This window comes from Bombyx mori, chromosome 25 (assembly GCF_030269925.1).
Source record: "Bombyx mori chromosome 25, ASM3026992v2".
Classification (NCBI taxonomy): Eukaryota; Metazoa; Arthropoda; class Insecta; order Lepidoptera; family Bombycidae; genus Bombyx; species Bombyx mori.
The window spans coordinates 2,690,196-2,702,128 of NC_085131.1; the positions used below are offsets into that span (position 1 = coordinate 2,690,196).

Genomic DNA, 11,933 nt, shown 5'->3' on the forward strand with positions numbered 1-11,933 from the left:
TGTATTAGAGCTTAGTTTAATTTTATTGTTGTGTTATCGTAAGGTTTTCCTATGATTGTTCTGCAGAATACATATCTGAATTGAAATGCTTATCTATCCAAAAAACGAGAAAAAATTATTTTGTTTTGCTTCATAATACCATTTTACGAAAACAATTGATTCTTACTGTTTGATTTTTATCACGTTATCTAATTCTTTCTTGTCGAAAATCATTCGTGAAAACTTATAAGATGCTAGTACGAGAATGCCGATTTCACATACATACCAACCAACGGTCACTTTTATTTATCGCAAATAAATTTTGTTAGCAAACTTTATTGGAATTGAATCTTGTAATGGCCGCTATCGCTTGGTACCACAAAAATCTATATAAAATTATCATAAGGCCTTACCTGATTTTATTTACAATTTTACGACCTGACGTCATTGTGATTTCTAGGGAATGACATGACATAGAATAGTAAATCTGGGTCAGATTAAACTAGATAATCAAAAGAAGAAGAAGAAATAAAAATCAGAATAAATTAGAAACTAAATCTAGTACAAAATGTTCTACACAACTATGGACAGACTGTTGATGGAAATGTGTAGAATGTGTTTGAAATTATTTTTGTTTTGACATTTGTATGCAGACGAGCATGTAGCCCAGATCAAAGTGAGTACTTACTGTAGTTCAGATGTTAGTAATTCCCTCGACAAACAAGTCGATGCCTACCGCTAATTATTCTTCACAATGATCGTTTGAAGAAGGACATGTTAAAACGCTCAGGAAACAACATGGATGGATGGGAGCTCTTTTCAGAGCCGGATGCTATGTTGCAAAATTATCTCTGGAGACGCACTATAGATGAAAGCACCGGTTTCAGATTTTGTGGATGAGCTCTGTTCTGTTTCTGCATACGTTCTGATTAAATACCAGACAGACACTTAAACTGTTATCTTCTTAATACATGCGCATTCTTTCTTCCTTGTCGTACACTCTTGACAGAGTGGTCATGGTCATGCATCAGTCGAATCCTGCGATATGGATGCTCTTGCGATGCGAAGCCATGTGGTACGATGTTTCGCAGAGTGAGAGCAATTTATGTTGAAGCGAGTCACAGATTTTATGAGATCTGTCCATCGTGTTGGAGATCGTTCGCGAAATGTTATCATGCGCATACTTTCTGATTAATAGACATACAAATTGAATCTCAATAATGGTTATTTTGGATCTTGCAAAGCAATCAAGCGTTTCGATGTTCATGGTAAATTATATCTAGTATTTTATGACCGCCGATAATTATTTATCGAAAATCATAAAGAGATATCTTCAATTATTTTATAACTTTCAATTTACAAGTTTCCATCAGCCATTGTCTAAACGGAATTCAAAGTACCATGCTCTTTAAAACATTAATATTTTTTTGTTTCGCTGGAGCAAGCTTAGCGTACAGAAGCTATGAAAACTACAAAGTTTACAATGTAGTGCCTACGTCAGAAATTCACATACAAACGCTCGGTGATCTTAAGAAAGCCGGATATGATTTTTGGACCGATATCCTCACGATCGGTGGAAACGCAAGAGTGATGGTAGCCCCTGAACAGGAGCAAGAGTTTGTGAGCTACGCACTTAGTGTTGGTTTGAAACCTAATGTGACAATATCGAATGTTCAAGCGTAAGTACGTTGAATAAAATTTATGAATATCAATTAATAAGTTGTGAAAACTTTTAAAGTATTGGTAGTTCTCAGAATTAACTCTCTTATAATTATTTTAACTATCAAAATATTTGTTTTGTACAATTAACTGGTTTAAAAAATCAATTTATTTAGATTGTGATTCTCTCAAAAGAATTGCACAATTTTCAATTTCTATAGTCAGCCATCTTACTACAAAGATGGCTGACTTTAGAAACAAGTAATATAAACTACTTAAAATAACTTGTTGGATTCTTTTTAACTATGAAAGTAATTTAAGATATTGAATTTGAATAAAGCTATAGACTAGCAAAAAAATGCATTTTACTATAACACTGTTTAACTCTAATGTTTATTTGTGTAATTACCGGTGGAACCTAATTGTATGGGGATGTATAAGTCCACATAATTTAAAAAAATGGCATAGTTATTTAAAAAAATCAGTTTAGACTTCAAATTCATGTCTCCAAATAAGAAGTAGAGTTCAAATTGTAACTACGAGTTCATGCAATCGATTAGTATTTCCATAGACATAACCCACTGAGTTTCTCGCTGGATCTTCTCACTACGTTGCGATTCCGATCTATTGACAGATTCAGCGAAGCTCCGCTCTTGCTAGGGCTAGTGTTAGCAAGTCTTCCCACATTGAAGTAGCCTACCTACCAAACCGTGAGTAGCCCTACAAGCTACCAGCAACTAGATAGGAAAAAAAAAGATTAGCATTGAATGGACCGTGAACTCCTTCACTAAAAACAATAAAAATGACTTAAATGATGACGAATTAATTGAATGACGGATGGCCGTTGAGGCCAGAAAGTTCTTGATTGTCGACCGCGTACCGGAAGACGTAGCGTGGGTAGGCCTCCCACAAGATGGACCGACGATCTATTAAAGTTGGCGGGGATCCGCTGGATGCAGGCAGCGCAGGACCGGTCTTTGTAGCGAGGCTTGGGGGAGGCCTATGTCCAGCAGTGGACGTCTGTGAGCTGATAAGAAGAAAAAGAAGAATTAAATGATTTGAAGCCACTTCTTTTTTGCAGGCTAATCAACTCCCAACTACAACCTGCGACAAACGCACGCTCCAGCACTCTGGGTTCCTTCAGCTGGGACAGATACTATAGTCTAGCTCAAATTCACTCATGGTTAGATGAGCTGGTCACTCTGTATCCTGGGGTCGTCACTACCATGGTCATTGGCACATCATTTGAAGGCCGCGAACTTAAAGGCATCGTAATTGATTTCAAGAAAGGAGAAAGAGGCAACAATCCTCTGATTGGGATGATTGAGGGAGGTATTCACTCCCGTGAATGGATATCTCCGGCGACTGTCACTTGGATCATCAAAGAGTTCTTGACGAGCGATGATCCTGATGTGAGATTCTTGGCCGAGACCTTTATCTGGCACATTGTTCCGGTCACAAATCCTGATGGATACACGTACACATTCTCGGAGGTGAGACTTTTTAAATTGCAATACTAGTTATACTCGTATTACTTACTAGCTGACCCGGCAAACTTCGTAGTGCTTCAATCGTTAAATAAAAGACCTAAGATTTTGTGTAAAATAAACTTAAAACAAACAAAAGGAATCCGTCCGACGCATCAAAACACAATATTTTTTTTATTTTTATTTAATTCCGAGCATTTTCATATTTATCTACCTTTTAAACCTTCTCTGGACTTTCACAAATAATTCAAGACCAAAATTAGCCAAATCGGTCCAGCCGTTCTCGAGTTTTAGCGAGACTAACGAACAGCAATTCATTTTTATATATAGAGATATAGAAGAAGATTATAATTTTTACCCCATTTTTTACACTATAATATTTTCTAACAGGATCGTATGTGGAGAAAGAACAGGAATCCTGTGAATTATGTTCCGTGCGCTACTGGAAATTTAGATTTGGGCAACGGTATCGACTTGAACAGGAATTTCAATTTTCTTTGGATGAGTGTGTTTTTGTTTTTACATAATATTTTATGCTTTTCTTTGTATTGCGAAGGTGTAGTCTATAAAATTTATATTACTGGTGGTAGGACCTCTGGAGAATCCGCGCGGGTACGTACCACCACCTTTCTTATTTCTGCCGTGAAGCAGTAATGCGTTTCGGTTTGAAGGGTGGGGCAATCGTTGTAACTATACTTGAGACCTTAGAACTTATATCTCAACGTGGGTGGCTCATTTACGTTACAGATGTCTATGGGCTCCAGTAACCACTTAACACCAGGTGGGCTGTGCGCTCGTCCACCGATCTAAGCAATAATAATAATAATAATAATAATATTAACATTTTTGTAATTACCAAAACTGTTAGAACTTGTTAAGTTAGTGACATTCCATTTTTATTTCTTCAGCGACAGGCGCATCTTCGAATCCTTGTACACAAACTTATGCTGGACCTTCCCCGTCGTCCGAACTAGAAGCTCAGGCTATCTCCAACTACGTTCTCCGCTTAAAAGAAACTGGCAACTTCCTCTACTATTTCGCATTCCACTCCTATTCCCAGATGATACTGGTTCCTTACAGCCATGTGTCAGGCCAGAATGTGTTGGAAGCTAGTAATTACGCAGACATGGTAAGAAACTAGATTAAGTTTTATTTCATTCAAAATTGTATACAGCTTTTGAGCGTATATAATATTAAGTTCGTTCGCACGCTCGAAATCAATTTCGTAGACTTCAATGTTCTATGAAAATTGTTCCAATAAAGTTATTACTTACTGGTGGTAGGACCTCTTGTGAATCCGCACGGGTAAGTACTATGATGAAGCAGCTATGCGTTTTGGTTTGAAGGGTGGAGCAGCCGCTTACTGTAAAAACGGAGATCTTAAAACGCATATCTCAAGGTGGCGTTTACGTTGTTGTCTATGGGTTCCGGTAGCCACTTAACACCAGGTAGGCCGTGAGCTCATCCACTCATCTAAGCAATAAAAAAAATTAGGTCTTCTTGTAATGAATAAAGATATTTATAAAATTTTCTACTGATATATGCAATCTTAATAAAAAAACCATTTTACGTATATTCATATCTGAAACCAAAAATGATTTACTTGACTATTATTCTATTTTAATAGTAGTACTGTAGATTATATTGAAGAAATAAGACAAATATACAAATCAACCCGTATGGGCTTACGACGCGTCCTACCTACCAGGTAACTTCCCAAAGATCTCGCTAAGAAAATTCGAGACAAGGGGGATATTTCATAAACTCCATGGCTCTTCTTTAATGCCATATTGCGTTGTGGTCGTTTATTATAATAGTTACGAAGCGAATATTTTTGTGAGCAACGCATTTTAAGCATTTTTGTAAGAGTTACAATATGAATTTTGATATGATATATTTTAAAAAGACCAGAAAGCTTTCAATGTTGTTTTCTCGCTTAATGAGCGTTTTCATTCTATGAGCTCAACACCTTTAAATAGAAGTACTATCCATATATTACACTCATTCGATCGGTCTATTGATCATAAGTTTTCGTTTAGAATCAGGATATATAATATAATATCAGAGATTACCAATAAATTCAACGGCTTCAATAAAATAAAAAGAGAATGTCATCAATTTGTCGATGTCAATTAAATATGCATTAATATTAAAGATATTCATAAAATTTAAGTAAGACCATAATTTAAGTTTCTTTTGCTAGACAGCACCTGACATCTTTCTAATAAGTAAATAAGTCATCAAAATCTATTCACCTAGAAAAAAATAATAGGAGCATATACAAAGCATTTGACAGAATTCAGAACCTCCTCCTTTTTTGAATTGGTTAAAAATATAATTTACCTAAACATTAATATGATAATTTTCCTTGTTCTAGTACGAAATTGCTATCCGTGGCGCTGAAAAGCTGACGGCCAGACATGGAACTCAGTACCAGGTTGGAACCTCAGCGGACATTCTCTGTAAGGACTTTGACAATCAATCCTAAATATAACTCAATTAAAAAGAAGAGGTGTGGTGTCGTGGGATACCGGATAGGAACGAAGTTCCTTATTATAAAATATTAATTTTAAGTTCTATTCGAGGTATAAAGAAAATAATTATTCGGGTATACGTTTTTTATTATGATTTCTTTATTGATAAAAATAAAAAAGAACTACTTTACAAAGCTATCAACTTTATTTCACAATGATTTATAAAAAATTATATAATAATAGCATATTACACAGAAACATCTATTTATTTGAATAATAATAATAACCGTCATCACGTAGACTATAAATTAGACACTGTATAGCCATCATACTAAGACTATAAATAAATAATAAAAATCTTACGTTACGGACATTTTTTCTCGGTTAGTGTACCCCTCCGCATCGTCCCATAAGGAACTTCGTTCCAAAAACCAGTCATATACGAAGTAGCTTGCTTTTCCAGTATTTATTCTTAAAGGTCTTTTTCTGAAGCTCTGCACGAAATTTTATCAGCATTTAATACGGCGTATTTTCATTTTACGACATAGATGTAATCATTTATACAACTCAACAAATATTTTGTTTCTTTTTCTCTTAGTAAATTGAGTAACTTGGATTCGATAAAATTACATTACGCAATATTTTTATTACTGTAGATAGTTAGAGAAGGTTGTGGCCAATCTCAGAGATTCCTCAACGTGATTCCCGGTAATCCTTCTTGACATATACGGTCAAAGTCTCAATGCTATGATTTAACGGTAGTCCGATCCGTCAAATTGACATATCAGAGCAGAACTGGGCAAGGCTTCTGTATCTGTTCATGCCAATCAAAATAATCTACACCACTAATAATAAAAACTGAAATTTACCATATAAATTTTTATCTTTATCGAGTACACAATATTGAGCTAATATCGTAAGAGTCTTTCGTTAAGACTTATATAAAACAATAGAATGTAATTTCAAAAAAAAAGACAGACGAACTTTCATTAAATTAACTCTTAGTTTAAGTGAACTGAAGTGTTTTAAAATTAAAAGGACAAAGATGTCTTAGGAATTTAGTTTAAATTAATTTTTTGTATCACTTAACTTAAAGATTTTGCAATTTTGTTTTTTCAGACGAAGTCAGTGGTTCCAGTTTCGATTGGGTCAAAGGAGTCGCCGATATTCCTATAGTTTACCTATTCGAGCTTAGAGACGTCGGTGAGTTTGGATTCCTTCTCCCCAGCGAGCAGATTATTCCTAATAACGAAGAAATCATGGACTGTTTGGTTGAAATGGATAAAACAACTAGACAGTTGAGTTATTACTCTGGTACCGTCCCAATATACGCTTCGTTTATATCTTTAGCGACTAGTCTTCTGTTTCTGATATTAATGAAATAATTTTCATGAAATAAAAACTCTATTCGGTATTTTGGTTTTTTTTATTAACCGACTTCAAAAAAGGAGAAGGTTCTCAATTCGACTGTACGTTTTTTTGTTTACCTCATAACTTTTGACTGGGTGAATCGATTTTACATACACATATAACATACATATACATATAAGCATGCTTATCAGTTTTTTTATCACGTTAGCTATGCTCTTGCTAAGTCTTGTTATGATGTCTATAGCCTTCAATAATCAGGCGGGATGTGAGTTCATTCCTTCTTCTCCTAATTTTAATGTCAGCTTAAAAATGATAGGCACGATAGCATTAGTGTTCATTATCAAAACAAACAAAAAACCTAAATCAATACTTAATGATTTGTACAGTTTTTTAAGATTTTTTCAGGGAATTTTTATATCAATCAATTAAACTTCGATAAAGAATTCCAATTGTTTTTCACAAATAATAGACTACATTAATAACAAACGTGGCGGGCAAGATAGAGGGCAAACGTCCCAGAGGAGACAGTCCCACGAGATGGTCGGACCAAATCCGATCTTGACTGATCATCACGATGCCCTCCACGAAGCTAAAGATCGGACACGGAGGGTAATTAATTGTACATGAGTAATCACGACCCTCAGTAATGAGGGAAGCGATGCAAGGAGGATAACCAACACGAAATACGAACACAAAACCGAAATCTAAAAAAGGGTGCGTGTACTTATGTACGCGCGTAAGAAGTTATACTTTATTTTTATTAAATGTTTTTTTTTTTTATGTATTAAATAATTAATAATAAATATTTAACGTTAATAATTTAATAATATTTAGTATGAATTATATTAAATCATAATCTTGTCATTTATATTACTAAAAAATGAATGCTAATAACACTTTTTTTTACGAGTGTACATGCGCGAAAGTTCACCTGCGGCTATATTCAGACTCGCCAAGTCACGTCGGTCGTATTGTAATGAGCGATTTACTGGGCAACTTCATTCTGTTAATTTTGGGTCACGGTGCGCGCGCATCGTAAAATTTCACTCTCATCAATATTTCATAGCGCGCCTAAAGAAGTATAACTTCAAAAAAATTATCGTCATTAATTAAGTAGGTACGTTAACGCCAAAAGAACATTTCGATCGTAATAGGGGAATGACGGTAGACTATAAATATACCTTCAAACAATCCTTTACCGGTGCGCGCGGTGTCGTAGCAAAAAAAGACTCAAATAATAATAATAATAAATGAATTGTGCACACCCCTGACGATACGCCGCGTGCCTGAAATCAAATGTCACATCACACGACAAATCATAATCTTTTCGGCACAAGAACACTGTGGAGTCCCACGTATTTTATATAATATTTAAATTTTTATATTTCAATTATAGTATGTATCAAGGGAAATAAATATAAGCCGAAATCAAATTCTAGCCATTTGAATGATTTAACTTAGACGATTTACCTTCACGTATACTCAAGTGATGATTCACATGATGATTATTTTGAGGTCATGATAAAAAATAGCACCTAGTGTAATAAGATTTTTCAGAAGTAATCAAGCATTCTGGTCTGAGATGGTTATTATTAGCAGTTATTATTATTCCAACGGCGTTCGAATCCCGCGGGCGGGTACCAATTTTTCTAATGAAATATTTACTTAACAAATATTCACGATTGACTTCCACGGTGAAGGAATAACATAGTGTAATAAGAATTAAACTCGCAAAATTATAATTTGCTTAGTTACTGATGGTAGGGCCTCATGTGAGTCCGCATGGGTAGGTACCACCACCCTGCCTATTTCTGTCGTGAAGCACTTATGTGCTTTGGTTTGAAAGGTGGGGCAGCCGTTGTAACTATACTGAGACCTTAGAACGCATATCTCAAGGTGGGTGACAGCATTTACGTTGTAGATGTCCATGGGCTCCGGTAACCACTTAACACCAGGTGGGCTGTGAGCTACTCCACCCAACTACGCAATAAAAAAAAATGTTGTCAAGTCTATGTGTGTCCGTTATAAGACGGTATGTAAAGGTACATACAGACTTACGCGTGATGATTCACAAAACGGCAAAGTTCTACAAGGGCTATTTTCTATTAGCACCATAGATTTCACTAAAATGTAATGGGTAAAGTTTAAACTACATTAATAGTGTTAATGATTTTAGAAAGAAATATATGAAAATGGAAGACATCTCCATTCCATTCACTGTCCATCAGCTGAACACTTTCAATTTATATGATAATATCTCGTAATGATCCCGTTTTTATTGTTTCCTTTTCTAACGTTGCGTAAAATTGAGCTGTTTAGGGAATATGACGCCATATGTGATATTAATTTCATTTACGTTCGATTTTAAGGTACATTTTTGGTTGACTTTTTACAAGTAATTTTATTCTGACAATAAATTTATGGTTAAATATTATTATATTTTTTTTTGTTTTTTTTTTTTATTGTTTAGTTGGGTGGACGAGCTCACAGTCCACCTGAGAATTCAAAACAATAATATAAAAATATAAGAATAAAATATAAGAATTTAAAGTTCCAAGTTTGGAAGGGTCAAGATTCTCTGGTCACTTGCGATCACGAATATACTGTCATAAACTACAACTTATGTAGAAGCAGTATACAGAAAGGCGAGCACCGTCATGTCTGCGTGATTCTAGACTAGAATCTTATATTTCGGTTACAACCAGTCTGATATACGTCTGTTTTTTTTTTATTACTAAGATGGGTGGACGAGCTTACAGCCCACCTGGTGGTAGGACCTCTTGTGAGTCTGCACCGGTAGGTACCATCAACCTGCCTATTTCTGCCGAGGAGCAGTAATGAGTTTCGGCTTAAGGACTGGGGCAGCCGTTGTACCTTAAAACTGAGACTTAGAAATCATATCTCAAGTTGGGCATTTACGTTGTTGATGTCTATGGGCATGTAGGTAGGCCGTGAGTACGTCCAGCCATCTAAGCAATAAAAACAATCATTGTTATAGTATGTACTACCCTTAGAGTTAGCTTGCTTATGTATACTCTAAGGTACCACCTAAATACAAATACCCTATCGCAATTTAAGCTTTGTAAGGGAAAGGAAGTCGCTATCTTATTTAAACCAAACTGCATTGAAACGTTACTGATTGTCAACCCTTCACAAAACCATCAATCATCTAAAAGCCGTTAATTACCTTGAAAAGTTTTGGAGAAACAAAAACCACCACATTAACTAGACCCCTCAACGGAGACATCTTAAATGACACAAAAGATCGACATTAAATCAACTAGGCCAGTTTAAAAAGAACTGCCAACATTTATGAAATGTATGGCGCAAAAGATTATCTAATTTTGGATTGGTTTTAATTTCTTTGCCGCTTCTGTTCCAGTCAAGACCTTTTACAATAACAGTAAACCAATGTCGCGTTCGTTTATATATTACTGAAGTTTACGAATTATTATTAAGTTATTGTTGTGTTTGAAGTGGAAACTTCCGGAGAATTGGATCTTTCAAGCAAAAGTGACACAGTGGATGTCAATTTTAAAATGCTACAGGATTCTACAGCATAAATTAGTTAGATATTCAAAACTTTATTGTGCTAATGAATGAACGATGATTTTAATTACCGATTAGACTCAAAATATCTCCAATTGGCTCGATACGTTGATGCAAGGGTATTAAAATTCTTCTGTCAAGTAACTTGTCGTGTAAAGCAATCAATAATAAGCGTGCCTTTGTTTTGGGCACATTCCCATAAAAATTAATAGTTTGCAACCATAGTTGATCCCCCAAGTTGATACCCCAAGGCGAGTTTTACCTTTTATTTATTTAAGGATTACCAACAGGGTTTACAGTAAGACATAAAATAAAATTGACATGTATAGAGCAATTGATAATTGCAACTCTAATTATAGGCAATCACAGCATGCATTACATTAATATAATAATAGAGATTTAACAATACTATTAATAATAATAATAAAAAATTAAAAACAAAAGAAAGACAACAAGGGCAGTAATACCCGAGTACTCAGACCAAGGCTCAGACCAAGGCTGAGGCTGAGGTTCAACAATAACTTTTTATAACTTTGTTCTTAAATATTGGAAGGGAATCGCCAAATATGTCAAGGTTTTCAACTTTTCTAACTAGATTATTATAAAGGTTAGTTAGTTTTTGTACGAATAGGTCGGGATATTGAGGATATCAAAATACTTAAAGTATAATTAAAATAACTTTACCGTTTTAAACTAACGTGATTTTTATTGGCATTAACATTCTTGGTCACGAACCATTCTCCGAAGAAAAATTAGATCCGAAGAAAACTATTGGAAACTCCGAAAGGGAAATCTTCTTCTTCGTCGTTCGCTCATTACTGAGGATCGCGACCATGAAGATTGGTCCGGTGAGAGGTGGATCGCATGTTGGATGCTGTCTCCAAGTGTCCTCTTAGTGTCAAACCGTCTTGTGGTACCCTGCTATTGGCTCGTTTCCCCTCTATCCGACCGAGAATGCGAAGCTTTTCCTAGTGACTATGCCTTGGAGACCGCGTGATGTGTCCGATAAAGCTAAGTGTTCGATCTTGGCAAATGGCGGAGAGCCACCTTGTGATGCAGAAAATAATAAAGCGATATTAAAAAACAACGCGAGAAGAAACCGTCAAAATAGTTTTAATTATTACTACGATTCGCGAAATTCGGCGAAAGTACATTGGTTGGTAGTCCTAAGGCACCTGGTACATAGGGCCCTCACAAGTTGTCTCCGCTTCACCCTGTCTTGGGCTTGCTCTTTAACATCACTCCGAGTCAGGCCGGCAGTCCTCATCATGCTCTCCACGGTGCTTGGCCGAAAGTGCACAGGGCGACCAGGTCTTCTGCAACGCGGTTGCCACTCAAACACGATCGATGCTGCGTTGCGCAGCGGATTCAACGCAGCAAATGGTTGAGGTATCTCTAAGTAACAGTAAATTCA

General features: G+C 35.7%; 1 protein-coding gene across 1 annotated transcript; it reads left to right on the forward strand.

Moving 5' to 3' along the window:
• Positions 1–1,353: 1,353 nt before the first annotated feature.
• LOC105842990 (zinc carboxypeptidase-like) lies at positions 1,354–7,013 on the forward strand. The gene is given in 6 exon segments (NM_001309549.1): positions 1,354–1,658; positions 2,720–3,131; positions 3,516–3,630; positions 4,034–4,254; positions 5,503–5,587; positions 6,719–7,013. Coding segments are annotated over 6 exon segments (1,377 nt in total). The 5' UTR covers positions 1,354–1,380; the 3' UTR covers positions 6,985–7,013.
• The last annotated feature ends 4,920 nt before the right edge of the window (positions 7,014–11,933 follow it).